Raw genomic sequence first — 22037 nt, forward strand, 5'->3', positions numbered from 1 at the left:
ATCAGGTAGCGTTTGGTTAGTAAGACATACACAATAGTACATGTCCATTGTTTGTTTGTTGAGACATAAATTTTGTATGGATACACAGATAGACACGGAAGCACACAAATACATAAAATTTGTGTACTACAATAGGAGGTGGAACACAATCTTTTTTACATTTATTTTTCAATTATATCCTTCCAGATCTTCTTCCTCCTTCTGCCATCAGAAAGACCTTCTTCCTCTTTTTTCTATTTCTCACCTCTCTTCCTGCCACCATTCCAAACCACCTCCGTCAGATCTTCTTTTCCTTTCCTCTCTCCCACCCAAACCACCACCATATGTCACTTCTTTCCCCGCTTTCTGCCGCTAAACAACCGCCGCCTCTCTTTCTCCACTCTTTTCTTTCTCTTTTTCTTTGTTCCTTGGCTATTTCATCGCTATTGTCGTCGCCCTCTGCCGTTGTTGCCTCCAGATCTGTCTTTCTTTCTCTCCCTCTTCGAATCTGCCACTGCTACTTCTCTCCCTTTCTCCGTCTTTGAGTTCGCCATTGTCGCCTCTCTCCCTTTTTCTCTTCGAGATCGCCATTGTCGTCTCTCTTCCGCTCTTACTCTCTGCACACTTTTCTGTCATATTTGTTTCAGTTTTTTCTTTTTTTTTTTAACTTTAGAGTTGTTAAATTGATTATTAAGTAGCGTTTTTACTGTTATTAATGGATGAATTTGTTGTTGAAATTATTGAAATTTTCTATTATTTGAATTATTGGTTTTTGGTTATGAATGGTGATAGAAGAGAAAAATAGATGGTAATAGATGAAAAATTTAGATGATAGTGGTGAAGATAAATAATGGGGGTATTATGGACTTTTTAATGTTTTCTGTGTCTTGTGTATTTACTTTGCCAAACATAAAATATGTACATATGTATTTTAAAATATGTACATATGTATTTTGTGTCTTTGTCTTCTAAATTTATGTCTCACTATCTTTGTCTCTTGGTATACACTAACCAAACATAGCATCAAAGAAACATCCACTACATTCTTATTAATAATAAATAACTCATTGCACCATGGGTCAATCAAAGAACCATCCCTACATTCTTATTATATATTAATAAATATGAATAGACATTACAATTATATTAAATAATAGACCCCGTGAAATACTTGCCACGCCACCCAAAAGAAATAAAAAATAAAACGTCCCAAAAACTTGTGTTGCTCAATGGGCTACAGACTACAGTATCCATAGAACAAAGCTGCATTGCCACTTACAAAGGTGAACTTTTCCGTCTTTTTCTCTCTGATTGAAAGGCTAGTGTTGTCATTTCCTGAAGTGCTAGAAGACAAAATGAAACATGATACCTTACTTGCAATACTCATGTTCCAGGAACGTAATATGAAACACTTCGAAAAAATGAAACAATTTGGGGGTAGGATAAACATCGAAGTACAAATATAATAATCAACAGAGCACTAGCAGTAACCCCAGCTCAGAAAGAGCTACAGAATCGAAAGCCCATCAAAGAAATTGATTACATTACTCCTTTTTGTGTGCTAGCAAGTGGTAGGAATTTGTTGAAGTGGAAAGCCAACAAGAAACCTGAGTCCATTTTAGTATTCAAAATGTAGGTTACAAGCGCACACATTTAGATTAGAGGCTGAGATTTACTTTGTGGAACTGATTGCTGCTGCCTCTGCTATTAAGGAAATAGGTTGACGAGCCTGGAGGCAGGCACCTATATCAAATGGATGCAACTTAGAACCATCAAAAATGAGATTTACTCCGGGAAGCGTTACTTCCTTACTATCAGTTTCATCTGCCTCAGATTTTGTGTCAACTTGCCGCGCTTCTTCATTGAGCTTTGTCGCAGCTTCATAGCCAGGAGGGGAGGCAAAAGACCTGCACCATTATACAGTTTCTGAGAATTGTATTTAACTAATATCATGATACTAATTATCTCAAAAGCTTAAGCTGATAGGAGGAATCACATAAATGGTTATATCTCTAACACGCCTCTCATGCAAGAGATTTTTTTTTGGATTTGCGTGAATTTTCTAGACATTTCGATCATAGAAGCTCTGATACCATGTTATGATACCATTTTTCTCAAAAGCTTAAACTAATAGGAGGAAAAACATAAATGATTATATCTCTGTCAACTAATACAGCAAAAACAAAAATACAAGCTATATAAATGAAGTTCTTATAAATTATTGTACTTTCAATTTTAAACTGGTAAAGGACTCCACAAGCAAATTTATTGTGATAATTGATTCCTCTGATAAAAAAGATAAATAAATAAAATAAATTCAACAATATTCAAGAACTTAATTTGTAGAAGTTTAACAAACCTAAGAATGCTGCCATCAAAGCACAAAATTTCACTTCCACAGCACTGCCTGTTAGCAAGTTTTAACCTTTGATTCTCACTAGTTGCTCCTGAAATCAGAGACGAAGGTTCTGCAAGTGGCTTCCATCTTCCGCTAGCATAGTTCATATGAAGTTGTGAAGATTCCTTAACTTGCTCTTTCTGGTAAAGAAGCTTTGCAGCAGGACCAGTTGCATGGTACACAGCACAAATGTCATGCAACTTTTTTCTTAAGCTTTGCATAGCATTATGGTGTTCACCAAATAAGCCAGATTGAAGCAACTGAGATGAAACTACCCTCTTACATATACTATTGCATAACTTTGGACTGAACAGCGGCATCCCAAATTCAACACCCAATGGAACCCAATCATAGTTCTCTTTAGCGGGTGAGAACTGCTCTGAATCTGCTCCTTTAAATAATCTCAGTAGGCGAATATATCCAACTGTTTGTAGTTCAATCTTGTTTGCCAAGTCGGTCAAGAGAGAATTCAACTTTGAGCTTTCTTTTTCACTTATTCCTAAATCTTCTCCAAAGGGGTCAATTGATCCATCAGAGTTCTTTAGGGGCAAAGGGATATCCAAGGAAACCACTTTTCCAGATTCGTCGAGATCAAACTTACCAAGCGGCTGCACCAGGACAGCCGAATGTTTAAGAAGGGAATTTAAACAGTACAGCAGTATACTTCCATTTACTAAATTTCCATCATGCTTTCCTCCCAGGCCTCCTACTGTAGAATCATCCCAAGACCATATGAGAGCTTTCACACAACCAGTCAGGGGAGCAGGAAGCAAGCGCAGAGACTGTCCTTTCATAAGGATAACTGAAAGAGGCCCACTAGCTGCATACGAATATAATACCAGTTTCATCCAAGGAGTCATAAAAGAATACGAGGGAGGACCAAAATGTACTGGACCAGTGGATCCTGGAAGAACTGATGAATGAGGAAGAGGCACCATGGACATAACTATATCATAGTCACGAAGAAACAAACGATCAAGAGTTTCCGGTGCAAGCGAAGCCAAGCTTTCACAGCGGAGAATGTCTACCCGATATTTCTTTTTCCCACTTATACTTGCATCATCTAACGAAGTAGTAGAATGGGTTGCAAATGCACTACTATGAACTGCTTCTGATGAAGTAGAAGCCTCCGCCGAATTATCTAGATCTAAATTATCACCACTCATCCTAAGTTCTGCAATAACAGAGTATTCTGATTTCCCAGCCAGAGAGATTTCAGCTTTCATAGAACTTGACTCATCAGTGCATGAAGTGACAGTATCCATCTTGTTAAAACCTTTCTCCTCTTTTTCATTGGATGCAGTTCCACCTGCTTGTAGACATTCTAATACACAACGCAGGCTAAATGCATGATTTGCAAATTCCTGCAGCTCTCCCTCAAATTTTGCACCCTCCAGAGTGCCAAGATCCCTGCAAAGATCAGCAATGCTGGCATGGCCTAATTTGCCGGCTTCATATAGTGTAACAGCATGAGATTTCAGGCCTGAAATAGGTTACAGGGAGAACATGGTCAGACTATAGTACACATAATAGCACCACAGAATAATAGTTTTGCTATTGGTATACAGTACAAATACAAAAAAAGCATGAACAAGTTAATAATGGATTTGGAAATCAATGAAAAGAAAATGAAATAGATTATCATGTAATGAAGATTATTAACCTTAGATTGATTGCTTATTTCTGGAAGTATGTGGTCAATGGAAGTTGAATTAGCTGCTAATTGTTAATCAAATTATTTTAAAAAAAATTCTCCTTGAACTTTATTACGCTAACAATGCAGAGAATAAATAAATATAATTAAAAGAATAACAAAGAAAATAAAGCATTTGTTGCAGAAGTATGTGTGTGTAACATACAAACCAAAAACAAATTCATTATTTATCAACAGGATCAGTATGTGCTGTATCGGATGAAAATCACCACCACAATACCCTTCATTATCTAGCCCGAAATCTTAGAACCATTCAATATCTCAAGTTGATATGGTAGAAGCCAAATTAATTACTCGCCTATTTTTTAAATCATCAACTATGTCAGTATTCTTTGCCATCAATGCTCTCAATCACTGGCTCTTTTGCAATTTAGGCAGCCCCAAAGTTGAATCCGTGATAACCAACAAATATGAAGTAAAGCATAAACCTAAACCTAAACCGGTGTTATTGTTATTTTCAAGACATGCCACTCAATGTTTGGGAAGTCATACTATTTTGGGGTTTTGGTGTTTTATTCGATAGTTTAAACTGGTACAAAAGTAGGATAGTGAGTGGTGATTACAGCAGAAGCCACCACCACCACTGAGTCACGTTAAATTAAAAGAAAAAGAAAAGTGTGAGAGAGGAGACATTCCTTCAGAGGTTGCGAAGTCTTCTCTATAATGCTTAACCCTACTTTCAGTTGTTGCATGTGTGCTGTTGTCTGCGACGTGAAGTAAAGATCAAGTTTCTACCACATTTGCCACGAAAACTCACAATCAACAAGTGTGAGCACCCTTCAGTCATCATCGACATCAACCACATGAGGATTGTCTAATCTTTCTCTTCCCAGAGCTCAAACTCGTCGGATGCACCATTATTGAGAGCATCCTCCAGCAACATAAATTTCAGAGGATGAAGAGCACACCAATCAACGAGACTGAAAAGGCGATTGCCTTTGATTACCGATAGGACTTGATGGCGCCAGAGAAGAAAATTCTGATCATCGAGTCAGAGAGAGATATTCGGAAGAGAAAGTGAGAGAGGCACAACCGCAGGCAGAGACATTTCCCAGCGGTGGCATTGGCGGAGGATCCATGCTTTTGCAATCTGAAGCTCTGATGCCATGATAGAGTTTGAGAAAAGGGGAGAGAGAGAGAGAGAGAGAGGAGAGGAGAGATAGAAGAGAGAAGAAAGAGTTGAGAGAATTGAGAATGAATGTTTATTGTGTTATATTACTGAGTTTAAGCTCAGTTCACTGCTTATATACATAGCTGAGTAGCTTATTCAATAAGCTATTACAAAGGAGTAGAAGGGAGTTTTCATACCTTAGTTAGTTGTAAGATCTATCTATCTGCTACCAACTCTTAACAATCTAACAGATTCTACCTCTTCTAGACTCTTGCTTAGCTCACTCTTCAACTCACTCTATCAACTATTGTGGTCACCAGAGAAGAAAGAAGTAGCATTAGGGAGTGTTCTTAACCTTGATAATGGACGAAGAAGTTAAAGTTTGGGGTGGATGTGGTTAAGTGATGAGAAAATAGGTGAGAGAAAATGTATGCGAGACCAAAAGTGAGAGACAGAAAAAGTAGTTCCACAAAATAAAGTACCCCAATTCTGGGGCCTCTTTAGAACAGCATTGGCAGACCCTCAAGATCTGGCGCTGTTATATTTTATTTTCTCTACTCGAAAGTACTCACTTCTAATGTGCATTACTAGAGAGAAGTTTTAGTTCACGAATTTATATGTTGAATAGACATGATCATGCATAAAACCAAATCCATTAGAATTGGAAATGGACTTATTAATAACAGTAACTCAGTAAGTGCTATCCCATTTTACATTGAAGAAATTATAGTGCCTATTTACATGGAATACAACTCATTCAGTAGCTTGGTTTGTATAACATATAACTAGAAAACCTATATGATAAGCAAAGAAACCAGAGAGACTTCGCACAGACTTTTGCAAGTTTGATTATTAGGGCTCACTCACAGTCAATATTAATTTTATTAGGAAATATTGTCCCCTAATATGACACCAGGGCTCCATTATTCTCATAGGGATGCAAGATACCTCTAGCACTAATATTTTACACAAGGTGGTTAGAGCTATATAGGCAAAATGACGGATAATAAAAAGCTCTGTAGTCAACCTAGCTACCATTTTCCTTTATTTTGAGAACAATATAAATATTAAACTTATCAAACTGTGTCCATTCCTATCTATTATCTTATCGACAAAATGCTCAAAAATCAACAACGAAAGCTGGCGAATCATTAGCAAATAAATTTCAGCATGATGGAGAAGTGAAAGGAAACCTGGTGAAACAGAACCCATCATAAGATAGGATGTTATATTAGCATCTACTATGAAAGCTGCACGTGTATAGGCAGGACGTGGACCGTAATTTCCGGAACTTGAAGCATCTCCTTGCCGGTTGGAATCATTATTGATAACCATATTCTCAAGGGCTTGACCAAATTCATCGCTAACTATACTTCTACGAGACCCAGATGCACTTGTATCTTGAAGAATAGATGCTGGATCAATTACTTTCGTTGCCCATCCCAATCGACATACAAAAGAAGCAGCAGCCTGCAGTTGTGCCAAGTCTGCCTGTAGGGTACTTGCCAATTCGGTAACAGATGCGTTTTCATTTGAAACAACAAATACTGCATATAATAACCTGGAAGAATAGGAAAACCTTAGAATTAGGGACGCAATGTACGTAAAGCAAGTTTAACAAAAAAGATACAGACTGAAATAAATGTTACTCTTCAATGGGATCTTCATAAGTCTGCTCCCTGTTGGAAACAAAACCTTCGAGCCTAGAAACTGAACAACCATAAATATAAAAATTCTCAAGCCAATTGATCAAATAGCCATTAACAAGTAAATGATCCACACAAGGACACAAAATAAAAAGATATTACTGATGAAGTATAATTGCTCAGTACACTACATCCATTCAGTTCTCAACACAATAGGCTTTATAAGCCTCAGAATGATTACACAAGCACACCAACTATTAATATTTTACAAAATTTAATTCACCATAATTACTAACTACACAGCTGACCAATCATTAGCTAAGGCACAAGATACAGAAACATAACTAGTATCATTATTTTAGACAGTATTGAGTTTGGAATGGTTAGAATATACTTACTATTACCTAGAAATGGACAAAAGAGTTGTGCATGAGGTTGAGTAGAAACTAATGTAAATGACAGAAGATATATCTATATTTTGGTTTTGCCAATTTGTTTGTGCAACCAAAACAAAAAAATTGTTAGGGACAATGACTGATGTACAACTCTCTGCCATATAGTTTAGCATATGCTTTGGACCATGATGTGTAAGGGATATCCTAAGCTTCAAGCTTAAAACTTTAATTCTCCGTGAATATACCTCTAAGGATATTCAGAGTAAAACATAGAGCACATTTTAACACATAGAACACACCTTTAAACCGATCATCAGGATATACAGGAACATCAAAATAGACCAATCCCCGTTTGTAAAGACCCTTGATAACATTCGGATCAAACAAGATGAATGAATTTGCCTCTTCCTTACACACTTTGTCTATTGTGGCCATTTCCTCTTCTGAGAGTTTCTAAAATAGCAGGAAAAGAAAAAAAAAAAAGAAACTATAAGACAAGGGAATATACAACTATCTGCAATTAACAAAAGTGACAACATTATTACATACAACTCTTCTTCCATACTCAAAGGGTCTTAAGCACAACTCACCTTAAATTCTTCCAATGTAAAGTTGACAAGACAAACTCCCCACCACGGTTCAATTGGAAAATCCACAGGTTGTGTTGGTAAAAGTTCTTTGGCAATTGATTTGTTCAATTTCCACATGATTTTCTGTAAAACCCAAGAAAAAAAAAATCCAAATTTTGAGAACATAGAGATGTTTATGAAAATCAAATTGAAATTTATGAGGGCCAGAATTAAGATACATTCCCTAGATAATTAAACAATGATAATCTATGAGGCACGGACACTTTGCCGAGTTGCTGTGTCTACGAGTCGGACACGAAACTCATCGACTCTCATCCAACACGCGTGTCTTCTGTGTCCAACTGCATCTTAATAAAAAATAAAAAATTCTTCTCTGGACACGCTTAGACACACCTAAATACCATATGTCAGTGTGTCCAACTTTACTCTTAACATATATTCTTAAAATGAGTTTAGAAATAGTATATATTATCATTTATTAAAACAAAAATATTTTAAATACTTTATATAATTAAAAAAATATTAAAAACAGTTTAAAAATTAATTTATATTTTAATATCAATAAATATCAAAATATCATTACTCTAAAAAATACTTTATATTTTACATATATGTCGTGTTCCCGTGTTTTATAAGAAATTAAAATTCGCTTGTCCACGTATCCTGTATCGTGTCATATCCCAGGTTGGTGTCAATGTCCATGCATCATAAATGACATGTAGATTTTGCTAATGAAGACAGAAATATCAACCACATCCAGTCTGGTTGTGGTATATGATTGCATAAAAGGCAAACCTACATTTCTCCATTGAAGTTATTACATTTTATATCTCAACTTTACTTTTTACTATTTTCCTAATTATCAAAGTTTCCTACTCTAAACCCCATTAAGAAAGAAAATCACAAGCAATCGTTCCGAAGTAACATATTGAATGTCATAAAACATATGTTTGCCCGTGTTCCATGGCCTTGAACCCTAGGCTGTGTTTGTATACTGAAACTCATTTGGTTGTGAATACAAGGACAGAGACATCAAAATTTTGGTCTCAGACAGAAAGTTCGTGTATTTTCTGTACTTTCTAAAACTGAAGACAAAATAGCCATCTTCGCCATTTTGTCTATGTCTCTTGTCTCCATATTTCTCTAATAGAGATAGAATCCAAAAGCAACCTACGCTATGGTTTGAGGCTTCCCCGAGACAAACTATAGAGACAAGTAGACACTACGGATAGAGATACAAACAAACATGGTCCTAGTATTTTGTTTGGTAATACATGAAGTCACCCATAAGCTCGTGTACCAAATCATTCACACTCCGGAACACTAGAATGTGATCGGGAATGCCCTCAAGATCACTGGATGAAATGGTGATGGTCAAAAGCCAGGAGGGAGACTGATGCGTAGGACAAGCAAACAGTACCCTCTAATTAGTTGAGTTATTAAATACGTGGGAATTGAATGGTATTCTCCATTTAAGGGTACCCTCAGTGACTGACAAACTATCAGCCATGATTGTGAATATGAGGCACTGCACACAGATTTTGTCTGATGGCAACTTGAAATGTTTGGTAATATGATTCAGATTATTCTATACAAAAAATGTCTCCTCCTGATAGAGAAATTAACGAAGTATAATAGCTAGAATTAAGAGAATCACTTCCTAGAATCAGGGAGGATTTCTTGGTAAACATGAACATTTCAAAAAGGCTAAGCTAGGAAGAGAAACCAAATAATAATACAACCAATTCACCAAATGATTAGGCAATCAGATTTGACCTAGTGTCTTTCTTGATTGATACCTTGGTGATAGGCACAACATTGCAACAGCTGATGTCAAACATAAAATGATAGACTTGAAATCCAAGTACCAATTATATATTAATATTTGCCTACATAAATCAATCCAGTACCTTAGATCTGCACCTGTTCATTATATCAATAAATTCATTTCTTCCGATTCCTGTAAGCCTCAAAGCATCCGCAGCACTAAAATTTGGAATGCTGTCATAAGGTTGCTCTGCGTAAAATTAAACATTTAATAAATTCAAAAAACAGGCTTACTTGCAAATAAAGATTAGGTTGGTACAAATAACAAGGGAAGGGAAGGGCATCACAGGTACTAGAGTGGATTCTTTGATTGGCAGACTATAATATACAGTAACAACGAATCAGAAATAAATATAGGCTGCAAGGCAAGTAATGAAGTTACAACATAGAGTGCTACCTACAATAGAGCGTGGTATAGGTTTCATGTGAAACCTGCTAAACTGAATGCCTATACGTATATACAAACATGTGTAACTAGTAACATTATCATTGAGAATACATAAGTTCTGTGATATAACTTCTGAGATTAACAGAAGTTCTAAGATGTAGCTACTTGTAAACCTCCCCCCCCCCCCCCCCCTTTCCCTCCTTTTTTTACTATTTGGTCTCCATAAGCCTCTTGTCTTCTTAACCATTTTATCATTAATTCCAAACACTAGCACTAACCCTTGTTTTCAAGCATACTCAGGAAACCGCACAACTAGAAGCCCTTCTCCCTAACGTGATTGCTTTTTGAATAAAACAATCCCAAACTAAAGTTGCTATAACCATAATGGCTGTTGGATCGACATCAAGTTCAACAGAAGGTCTGCATTATTGCCAGGCATATGATCACCTCATGATATGTTTCCTCACATATATGGCTCGCTTTATATATATACTACCATCAACCTGTAATCAATACATATCACATTTCATCTTATAGCACCAATTTGCTCCCTCTATTTAAACTTAGAAGCATCACCTATAACCAGAAAAATAGGGGAAAAGAAAAAACAGGAATAAGCTTTTCAAATTCAAACATAAGTTTCCTGACTTCAGGGACATTCCTATTTACCAACTACTTATTCACACCACCCGAATTTACAGAAAAGATTTTGATAGACAAGTAGACAACCAACCAGGATTATTAAAGCAACTCTCAATTTAAGAACAATCTAACATTCCAGTTCTATCCATTCAAGTTACAGATGAATCATCAGTCAGAAAATATATCATACAAAATTTTTATTGGTATTAGAAAGGCTCATTAAGATGGCCAGACACATGGTGGGGGGAGGAGGAAGAGAAAAACAAAAAACAAAACAAAACACTTCATTGCAAGTAGCCATCATGGAGAGCAAATGCACTAGAGAAATTAAACAAGTAAAAGATACCATTTTTCATTACTTCAAAGATCATATCACAATAATATCTGAAAGGTGATACCCTCATGACACGGCAGACATACTCGGCTAGATGATATGGGAAAAGCTGCGAAAGAAAGGAATAAATAAATAAATACAGGTGGCTTGCAATGAAAGCATACACGAGCACTGCCCAATATTTAACTAGTATATACATCTTGCATTGAATTTTTAAAATTTTAGATAAAATACGATTCAGGAACATAAAGGGACTGCCGAGTACACAAGTGTCAGTGCTAACTCAACAGCTTGAATCTGTGACCTTGAGGTCACATGAAGATAAACCAGTTGTTGCTCCAAGGAGTCTCCTACTATTGAAATGATTCAATAAAGAGTGCAAAACAATATCCAGAAATATGTGCGTGCATATGAAGTTTGACAAAAAAAAATGAAATTCCATTCCTGGTGAATAAGTGGAAATGCTTCCTATGTCTAATACCACACAGGATGACACTATCAACAGACTTCTTGAAAGGACTGCCAAAGCCAATTATCTTGGTTGATGTTGATAGGCTCAACAAACATGCTCAAGGTCATCCCTCTTTCACACCAAGGAAATGACCGCATTGTTTGTTACGGAGGAAGTTTTGCTTTATGGATTTCCAAAGACCATAGTTTCCATTAGTGAGGAGTTCTTCAAGAGTAACTTCTGGAATTACGGTGAAGGGCTCATTTATGCCCTGACTATTTCTTGTTACTTCTCTACATCTCATACGTGTTCATAATACTTTGCATGCTTCTGAGGTTTATTTTCCCAACTAGTGGATTATCATATTCCTTATTATATACAGAGTTTATACCATATTTTCTGTCTTACATGATACTAGTTTTAACAAAACATTATCCAAAAACTACAGTAACCTGCTATTTTAGTTAAAATGTTGATATTATTTTATCTTTTCAGCATTAAAACTCCAATTAATTAGGGATATAAAGTTCTAGAACAATTTATTTAATATACAAATTGCAGTAAAAAGAACGAGACAGGTATTTAGTAGAGCACATACAGCAAGATTCTTCCGCAAGTACTGCATCATGTCTTCATAATATTCGCTTTCTCTACAAACCTTTCGAGCAAAACAATTATTCCATTGGAGTCTCTTCTTTATGCAACTTTCAATTATCCTGCAGAGCAATTCCCATGGCCAACAAAATTAAAGGAAATGTTAATTATGTACTTCTAAAATGTATAGTCAAGGAATCAACACATGAAAACCAAAAACTGATGTGTGACATATTTTGAATATCTATTATTCACAAGAGAAATAATTTTTAAAATTTTGTTAATATAATTGAAAACTTGATCTCAATCTAAAGAAATAACAAAAAAGATATAATGTCTATATTTTTTTTTTAAATGTGAAACTGAGAAAAAATGAAGAAACTGGACAGTTTTATTTCTCAGAAAGTGGGGAGCAATGAGTAACCGGAGAACAGTTTTATAACCATTTATGTGTTTATTTTTTACAATGAACAATAAGGATAAAATTGTAAACTGAAATTGGGGACCAAAACAGTTATCAATCTACCTTAATCCTCGTCATAATGGGTATAGATAAGTAAATAAATAAACTACTCATGAATGAATGAGAATTTTCTTGAGTGTACATTGCATAATAATAGATTTTTGATTTTCCAGCTAATAACCCAAGGAAAAGATTCATCAAACCAGTGAAAATTTAGGGGGGTGTTTGGCAACAGCTAAAACTCAGCTAACCAAGTACAAAGTGGCCTAGTTCTTTTAAATTATTTTTTGGTAGCTCCACAAATATTTTAAGGTGCATGCTATGGTAAAGAGGGAAAAAAAGAGAATGAAGATTCTCTTTGATAAATAGTTAGATATCTATTTAGAAGAATATGTCATTTTATTTTTTTAATTTTTTAAGGTAGATTATATACTCGTCTTCATTCTCTCCACACAAAAACCTCCTCATAAAATTGTCCATATTTTAAATGAGCCTAATCTAGTAAAATAATAATAATTTTAAGTTAAGTTGGTTATTTCATCCCACAATACGGTAGTCAATCTCGTTGGATCTCATGGGATCTCGGCAACCAATCCCATCCCAGCATGCATCTGAGAAGAGACCAGATGAAATCTAGGTTTTTTCATTCCAGATGTCCCAGCTGGGATCCTGGTGTGATCTGGGCCAAAATCTAAGCCTTTCTCAGCAAATGCAACTGGGATCTTACACGGGTGTTGAAACCCGACTTTGCCTCTTTATAACAACTTCTATGATGGTTTTAAGGGAGGTATATGGGTAATTTCACTGCCCTTCTATCATGATGATTGGTTATTGACAACTTAAATTAGGATTTATGACTTCATGACTTTATGACTTTATGAGTTTATTTAGTATGGATTATGGAACTACTATGAAATATAGAACTTAAGATTTTGGATTATTAGTTATGATGCTTAATACATGGTTTCTCTTGATTTTCTGCTTTTTTTAAAAAGAAAAAAAAGTTATATACGATATAGATGTTATTCATATCACAGAATTTGCGTCTACCTTTGTTCAAATCCCATGTCCATAGATCCCATCATCCCAGTTTTGGGCCGGACGAGATCCAGGATTGACTAGTATGTTTCATCCCAATTTTCTCCCTAGATCCCACCACCACCCACTCCTGTAACCACCACATACTGTCACCCCACAACCACCACCCAAGTTCACCCATATGCCACTGGCAACCTCTGCCCAGCACCGGGAACAACCCCAAGTCATTGGTAACCACCATCTGGTGCCAGCACCATCCAGTCCATCCTGTATTGTTTTCGGTACCATCCCATCCCATCCCATCCTATTTATTATGTACGCCTACCTCCAATTTACCAAAAACAAGCAAAGGAAACATATCTAGCAAGAGACCAGTCATGTTGAAACAAGCTTACAAGAATCAGAGGATGTATTTCTTTTCCTCTCCTACAAGTAAAGCTAAATCCGAAAACGGATTAGCCAGGATTCAAATTAAACTCTGTACAAAAATAAGCTAATGAAAAATCATAGAACTTTGCACCAAGTAATTCTTAAAAAGGGGAGTTGATCACATTCGGAAATTAAAGGCTATTGCATAGCATATTAAGTCTAACATATGCAACTACACATGGGAATTTTCAAATATTGATTGCTCAATACTAAATGTTGCACCACTATCCAACTGCAGGGCCATTTCAGCAACAATAAAAGAGGCAGTTGTTGACTTGATGTTACTGGATGACAAAATGGGTTTTGTAATTTATTAAGATTCTCCAAATGGGTTCTGATAATAATCTTGTAAGGAAACAATTCAAAGAAATACAGAAAAGAAATAGCATTTAGGCAAAAATAGAAGACAATTTTATCTTTTTCATAATTTTTTTTAACAAAATCCCTGAAAATGATAAAACTGGAGATGCAAATCAAACAGGCTCATACCTCAGTATCTTATTTTCATTGATACAACATACAAAGTTATGTACCCTTGCTTTCCCCACTAATTAGGGTTGGTTGGGCTGATCAAACCAAGTTATGTGCTTCTACTAGTCTTCTCTTCCTATCTCTAAACCACATATGTTATTATAACTTTCTTTTTCCTCTAATGCACACTTTTTTCAATTCTATCTTGTCCAGTTTGTTCACTCTTTAATAGAACATTCTCAAACTGCAATCTCTTAGCACATCACGAGAAAAATTATGGTAATTAGAGCCCCAAGTGACGGAGACTCCGAACCCTGAATTTTAGTCCCTTAGGCTGCACTGTCTCAGAGACAGAAACAGAAACTCGTTTGATAGTGGAAACAGGAAAATAAAAGAGACACAGGGCAAACATAAACAGTTAAACAACCAAGAAATCTTAAAACAGTGAGGACTTAATTTAGGTTACAACTGAAAGCATGAAGATTTTGCAAGGAAGCATGAGGAAGCTACTCTAACCTTCTGTGCCATTCTTCTTTGGAAGAGAGGGTAAGTTGAATTCGCTTGGGAAGGTTCTCCCATGGACACTCTTCCTTGATCGCTTTTTGCAACAGCTGTTCCTCAACGGTGACAGAAGCACGCTGCATTTCTCACTTGCTGCAATCCAAGCAAGAGAAATGAACGGAATAATCGTGATTACAAGTGAGAGTGATGTATGTATTCAGATCTGGTTGAGCGAGATGGTGGAGGTGCTACCATCAACAAACAACAACTACGTAAGACTTCAGTACGGGTGGGAAAGAAATCAATTTGACCAAATTAAACTTTCTATTTACTTCGTTTACAGTTTTACACACACAATTTTTTTTTAGAAAATGACAAATAGATACTGAATTTTTGTCCTGCGAATATTTTTGTTCCTGATCGTTGAAAAATACTTTTAAATTTATGATCTTTATAAAATTTGGACGGATCAGTCCCTCACTGAGGTATTTGGACAAATCAGTTCCTGACGAAGACATTTGGACAGACGGAGGTATTTGGACGGAAGGACTGATCCGTCCAAGTTTTATGAAGGTCAGAGATTTAAAAATATTTTTCAATGATCAGGGACAAAAATGTCTGCGAAACAAAAGGTTAGAAATCTATTTGTCATTTTCTTATTTTTTTATTCAGGAAATAACATTTTTGTTTTTAAAATTAGGAGGAATTTCGAATCCGCAATTTCTATGAGAAAATTATGCTATTTGAATTATAGTTTATTAGTCAAAAAATAACATTTTTTACCTACGAATGTTATTTAAGAAAAAATAACTTTATGAGCTTTTTTCGGTATTATTAAATGTTGGTTTAGATTAATTTAGTTGAATGAAAAAAAATATTTTTAATAAAAAATAAAGAAAAATATTAGGTGTCCAACAATAAGATAAATTTTCTTACAAAGTTTGAGACTTCTGAAAGAACTTTTTGTTGCTCATGATGCTTCTTTTGGAGTGGAAAAATTTGTAAATTCTCCACAAGTTTCGGACTTTTAGTTGAATCTCAATGAATTGAATCTCACACCACTTTTAAAACTTAAATTTTAAAATATTTTTTATAATTTTATTACGAGCCTTGGTTTTTATTATCGATTAATATTTGACTACTTTTACTCTTCAATTAATAAAGAGTTTGAAGTTAGCCATTCAATTCCAATAAAACATATTGATGTGGATAAAAAAAATTAAGTGAAAAAAATTATTCATTCAAAAAATGTGTTAGATAGTGACTTAATAAAAAGAATTCTTAAATAATTTGTTAAATACTAATATGATTTTTATATTTGAATTCTTTTATGATAATCTTCACCTTTTTGTTACTAATTTATTTTACATCATTTTCGTTACTCAAAGTGTGCTTTAAAGGTTATAAACATTCTTCCTCAACATTGTTTTCACATTCAACGGGCGAAGGTTCAACAAATTTATCGAAGTTACTCGTTGGTGTGGAATCATTCTTAATAATAAAGTTTGTTACTTACTTAGCTCATCCTAAACTTTCAACCACTCCTTCAAATTTGATGCATTCAATAGTTTTTTTGTTGTAATTCACTCATTATCTCCTTTTTTTTTTCACTTGAGGCTCCAACTTTCTTCCACACCACTCTCTTTGGTTAACTTTATTTTTACACATACGTACGATGGTAGTACAATAGAAGAGAGGGTAGGCATGCCTGTAGTAATTTGATTCATTAATTTTTTGAGGCGATCCAATTTCTCTTCTCGTCTTTGGATGATAGATTTAAACTCTTTTTGTTCTTGATTTAATGGTTGAACATGTTCTTCTATTAAGGGTTATAGGAAAAAAGAAGATTGGTCATGTTGGAGAAAATCATAGCGTGCGGGAGGTGATTTACAAAAATAAGAATATTGAGTTGGTAGTTCAAGAGGAGTATGAGAAGGTGCTTGTTCAAATGATTCATATGGACGATGATATTGAAATGTTGGACTTGAATCCCATGAAATTTGTTGGTAGTGAAATGAAATTTGAGAGTATTGTAGTTGAAAAAAATATTGAGAATGCAAGTCATATAAATATGTTGGTTGAGAACAGAGACGGTTCTAAGTGTATTGGTGTGGTGGCAAGCGCCCAACTACAATTTGAAAATTTTTTGAGTAGTATATGATAATAATATTTATTTGCCCCCATTAGATTATTAAATTTGATCCCATAATAATTTTTTACTCAACTTTTGATATTTAATCGTCAATTTAAAATTTTTATATTAGATATTCGTTAGAATAATCAATTCTCAGATTTAAACGAAATTAATGTTCTTTTTTAAAAATCAACTCAAGAGAATATTATTTATCTTCTTTTTAAATTAGCTTTAATTTTTGCGTAACAACTATATTAATTGAAAGAACTTTTTTAACTATGAATATCAATAAGAGTCTGCTTCTAATTGTGTTGGGAAGTAAATTTTTAAATAATTATTTAGTAATATATATAGAAAGAGAGAAACTTTGATGGTAGTATTAAATAGAAAAATTACTTAATTTTTTAAAATTATAAAACCTAAAAAAATAGAATTTTAAATTATATATTATTATTTAAATTACTATTTTAGTTTTTTAATTTGTATATTAGATATTTTGAAAGCTAATTATATTTTACAATAACAAAATATAATCATAACAATAATCATATTATATGTACATAAAAAATAATTATCTGTATAAAATATATATTAAAATATAAAATATACATTAAAAATAAGTTAAACAATACATGTATTTATACACAGATATATAGTGGTTAATAAATAATTTAATATTTAATTTTTTATACACATATTATTTTTATTATAAAATTATTATCATGTTATATAAATTTTGCCCCACTACCAAAATTTTCTAAATCCATCGCTGGTTGAGAAGATGTATAATCATAGCAAGTATCACCATAGTCATTGAATTGCATGATAGAGTGGATTGTGATCATAATAATTCATAAAGGGTTGATGCTATTAGAATTGTCTATATGAATATGACTTTCTTTTCAAATGATTTTCCATTCCATAGTATGAATTATCATTAAAGTTACTAATTTTTGCAATATTGTTAGAACCATACAACTCAAAATGATAAAAATAAGTGTTTATGAGAATTAAATACAATTTTAAAAAGGTAAAATAAAATGTAAAAGCTACTAAAACTGATTAAAATGACTAATAAAATTATGCACAAAAAATTAATGGATGATGTGATGAAGAAATAAAAGGTAAAAGAAGAATGAAAATATGAAAAAAATATATAAAAAAGTAAAAATAAATTTAAAAAGTGGTCAAAACAATAAAAATTTACAAAAATAGGGTGGAGATCACAAAGTATGTCTTGTTTAGAATGTCCAAAAATTTTAGAATACCAAATTTTAGAAAAAATTGGGTTTGTCGAAAAACAAGATAGTATCTATTAATGTATCTAAAAAAATCCAAAAGTGATCGAAACACTAAAATTTTATATGCATACATAAATAGAAAGTAAATGTAAATACATACCCACCTATTAAAATACAAAATATAAAGTAGCTATCAAAATGTAAATATATTTTGATTTTATTTATAATATTTTCTCAAAGTTCACTTCTTAAAATTCACTTATGAGAGTCAATCATTTATTATGCACAATACAGATTTGGGACCTAATAAATTTTTAACGTTAAAATTCAAATAAGTATTTATATTCAATTTACAATAATTTTAATTAATTTTCTTATTAAAATCTTAGGAGTGACAATTTTATAATTTAGTATTTTGTATTGATTTAATTTTGAGTTTTGTTATGTATCCCGATATTTTTATTAATTAAATTCAATTAAGTTAGTCTAAATTTAGTAAAAATTACTCACAGACATGTACATAAAATTACACATTTTTCTTTTTCACGTGAAAAATAACATTAAAAATTTTTACCTGTGACACAAAAATTGTTTAATTTTGATACAAAAAATTCTTAATTTTAACACTGAAATTTTTTAAGATTATTTGATACTGTAGTTTCTTCTTTTTGCTTCTTATTTTTCTTTTTTTTTTATTTGTGCGAAATTTTTGTATTTTTATTTATAAAGTTACATATTTTTTTATTTTTTTATGTTTATTGTCAAAAAAATTTAAATAAAAAATAAAACAAAAAATTGCGTAATTCCTTCTTTTTATTCATTCTTCTTCTTTGTTTGATTTTTTTATTTTTTTTAAAAGATGAAATAATAAAAATTATAAGAGTGTGAAACAAAAAAAACTATCAAAATAAGAAGAAGAAGGAGGAAAAGGAGTTGTTTAAAAAAAATATATAAAAAATAATATAAAATTTTTTTAATTGTGACATCTAAATTTTTTAATTTTGATATTAAAAATTCTTAAAGGTGACATATAAAATAAAATGTCGTAGTTTTTTTTTTTTTTTAAAGAAGAATAAGATGATGCTAAAAAAATTTGCACAAAAACATAAAATAGAATGTTGCAAATTTTTTTTTTTTTTAAAAGAAGACAAGGATGCTAAAGAAAAAGAAGAAGAAGAGAGAGGATGACAATAATTATGATGATGATGATGGTGATGATAATAGTGAAAGAGAATGAGAAGAAGGTGATATAATAATAACGATCATCATAATAATGATAATGAATATGTGCGAAACTTTACTATGAGGAAGGGGCAATTACTCCTTAAATTTTTTTATATAAATTATATATAAATTTTATTTTAGTCCTCCTAAAATTTTTATTTTAGTTTTATTTTATTATAAAATTAATTTTTGGCCCATCTTTAATATTTTATCTAGTTCCATTTCTGATAATGAAAGAGGACGAAAAGAAAAAAATAATAAAAAAAAGAAGAGTTATGAAAAAAGAATATATATATATATATATATATATATTTGAAGTAAAGAGCTCAACACACAAGGTGGAGTATTTAGAGACAAACAGTACAAACCAACAACATCAAGTACGTGATAGCTCCCAATTATTTTCGGCATTGTCATCAACAACCATATGGCTCACCACCAAACAATTCATCAGAAAATTCGAACAACCAGTTGATAATTTCCTCCACGCTAGAAGCTTGATTTCTGAAGATCCTCGCATTTCTTTCTACCCAAATTGTCCATATAACAGCAGAGAAACCAATGAACCACCGCTTCCTGTCATCCTTTCTCACTGAACCAGACGTCCAACTCTGAAAGTACTCCTTTAGTGAACCTGGTATTGTCCAGAGCCTCCCAAGAACAAATAGCCAAGCACTCCACACCTGTCAAGTGATCTCACACCCAATAAACAAATGAAACGCAGACTCTACATACTTACAACATAACACACATATTATCAGTCTCTTCAATAACGCCTAGTCTACACAATCTATCCTTGGTATTCACTCTGCCAACCAACATAAACCAAGAAAACAGCTCGATCTTGGGAGGTACGAAACCTCTCCAAATAGCACTAGTGAAGCTATATCTCGCGATGTCCTCCGGAAGAACTTCTGCTTGCATCACCTGCACAAAGGAGTTAGTCGAGAAAAAACTAGATTTATCAAATTTCCATATCACACTATCCTCTCTCTCACTTGTGAGCTTAACTGTTTGTAACATCCCAAGGAGCTGATTTAGTAGCTCCACCTCCCATTGAAATAACTTTCTCCTCCATTGAAAGCTCCAATTCCACTCTAACCCATCCCAAAACCCACAATTCCCTATAACAAATCCTTTCAGGTTTGAGACCGAGAACAGTCTTAGAAACACATCTTTCAACAGACCACCAGGTAGCCAATTATCCTCCCAAAACCGGGTTGTTCCACCATTCTCTACTTCCATGGACAAGCCTCTGATCATCCTTTCTCTAACATGGGGCTCTCTGATTTGTAATTGGCAGATCTCCTTCTATGGACCCCCTCTTGTAGGTATTGGTTGGCCACTTAGCATCTCAGTGGGGTTCATGTTATTACAAGAGCAAACAACTTTTTTCCATAACGGACAGTCCTCTTTCGAAAATCTCCACCACCACTTAAAAAGTAAGGCTGTATTTCAAATCACTGTATCACCAACTCCCAAGCCACCTGTCTTTTTTGGAGCCATGACTATTTCCTATTTTACCAGCGGCATCCCATACCTCCCATCCTCTTTATTCCATAAGAAGCGTCGTTGTAGGGAGATTAACTTCTCCGCCACTGCCTTGGACATCTTGTACAGACTGAGATAGTAAACATGCAGACTATTAAGAACCGATTTAATGAGGATCAACTTACCCGCCTTATTGAGCGTCTTTTGACAAGTCTTAACGAGCCTCGGATTTGCTCCCAGAGAAATGCCCAGGTATCTGACTGGGAGAGATGCCTCCTTGCACTCCACTAAATTACACATCCGCCGTGTCCAGCGCCGCTCACAATTAATTGGAATAAAACTAGACTTCTCAAAGTTGATACTCAACCCAGACATCAACTCAAAGCATCGCAACAACCGCTTGTAATTTCTGATAGTCTCTTCCTCAGTAGGACATAATAGGACGGTATCATTAGCAAACTGCAAGTACGATAGCTCAATGTTGTCTCGCCCAACCAAGAGCGGGGAAATACGTCCATTCCTCACAGCCTTCCTAGTCATTATGTGGAGAACATTTACAACTAGAACAAACAGAAGAGGAGACAGTCGGTCTCCTTGTCGTAGGCCCCTTTCCATCTTGAAAGGCTTAGAAGGGGAGCCATTGATAAGAATCGCCATAGATGCGGAGCAGACACATTCCTTTATCCAAGCCCTCCACCTAAGTCCAAAACCCATCTTCTGCAGAACAATATCCATAAAACCCCACTTGACCCTATCATAAGCTTTTTGAAAGTCCAATTTAATAATCGCGGAGCTCTTTTTCTTTACCTTCAGCCACTGCACAGTTTCACAGGCAATCAGTGCCCATCATGGATTTTTCTGCCCTTCACAAAAGCACTCTGGGTCTCCCCAATTAAACCTGGCATAACCTTTCGCATTCTCCGAACCAACACCTTAGATATGACCTTGTACACACAACCTACCATACTAATCGGCC

At 34.1% G+C, this 22037-nt stretch overlaps 1 protein-coding gene across 2 annotated transcripts; it reads right to left on the reverse strand.

Annotated features, from left to right (window-relative positions):
• Positions 1 to 1058: 1058 nt before the first annotated feature.
• Positions 1059 to 15288, reverse strand: LOC107638293 (uncharacterized). Of its 2 annotated transcripts, none has more exons than XM_016341498.3 (10): positions 14987 to 15288; positions 12074 to 12191; positions 11037 to 11133; positions 9744 to 9850; positions 7834 to 7956; positions 7543 to 7696; positions 6852 to 6912; positions 6396 to 6763; positions 2339 to 3860; positions 1059 to 1886 (listed from the first exon to the last, which is right to left on the reverse strand). In XM_016341498.3, the coding sequence occupies exons 1-10, from the start codon at positions 15112 to 15114 to the stop codon at positions 1652 to 1654; spliced, it is 2913 nt and encodes a 970-aa protein (XP_016196984.1). In that variant the 5' UTR covers positions 15115 to 15288; the 3' UTR covers positions 1059 to 1651. The 2 variants fall into 2 exon arrangements, with proteins under 2 accessions (XP_016196984.1, XP_088339995.1); XM_088483869.1 differs by having other exon boundaries at positions 9757 to 9850; positions 14987 to 15253.
• Positions 15289 to 22037: the final 6749 nt, after the last annotated feature.

This window comes from Arachis ipaensis, chromosome B4, assembly GCF_059453495.1.
Source record: "Arachis ipaensis isolate K30076 ecotype BB chromosome B4, ASM5945349v1, whole genome shotgun sequence".
NCBI classification, from domain to species: domain Eukaryota; kingdom Viridiplantae; phylum Streptophyta; class Magnoliopsida; order Fabales; family Fabaceae; genus Arachis; species Arachis ipaensis.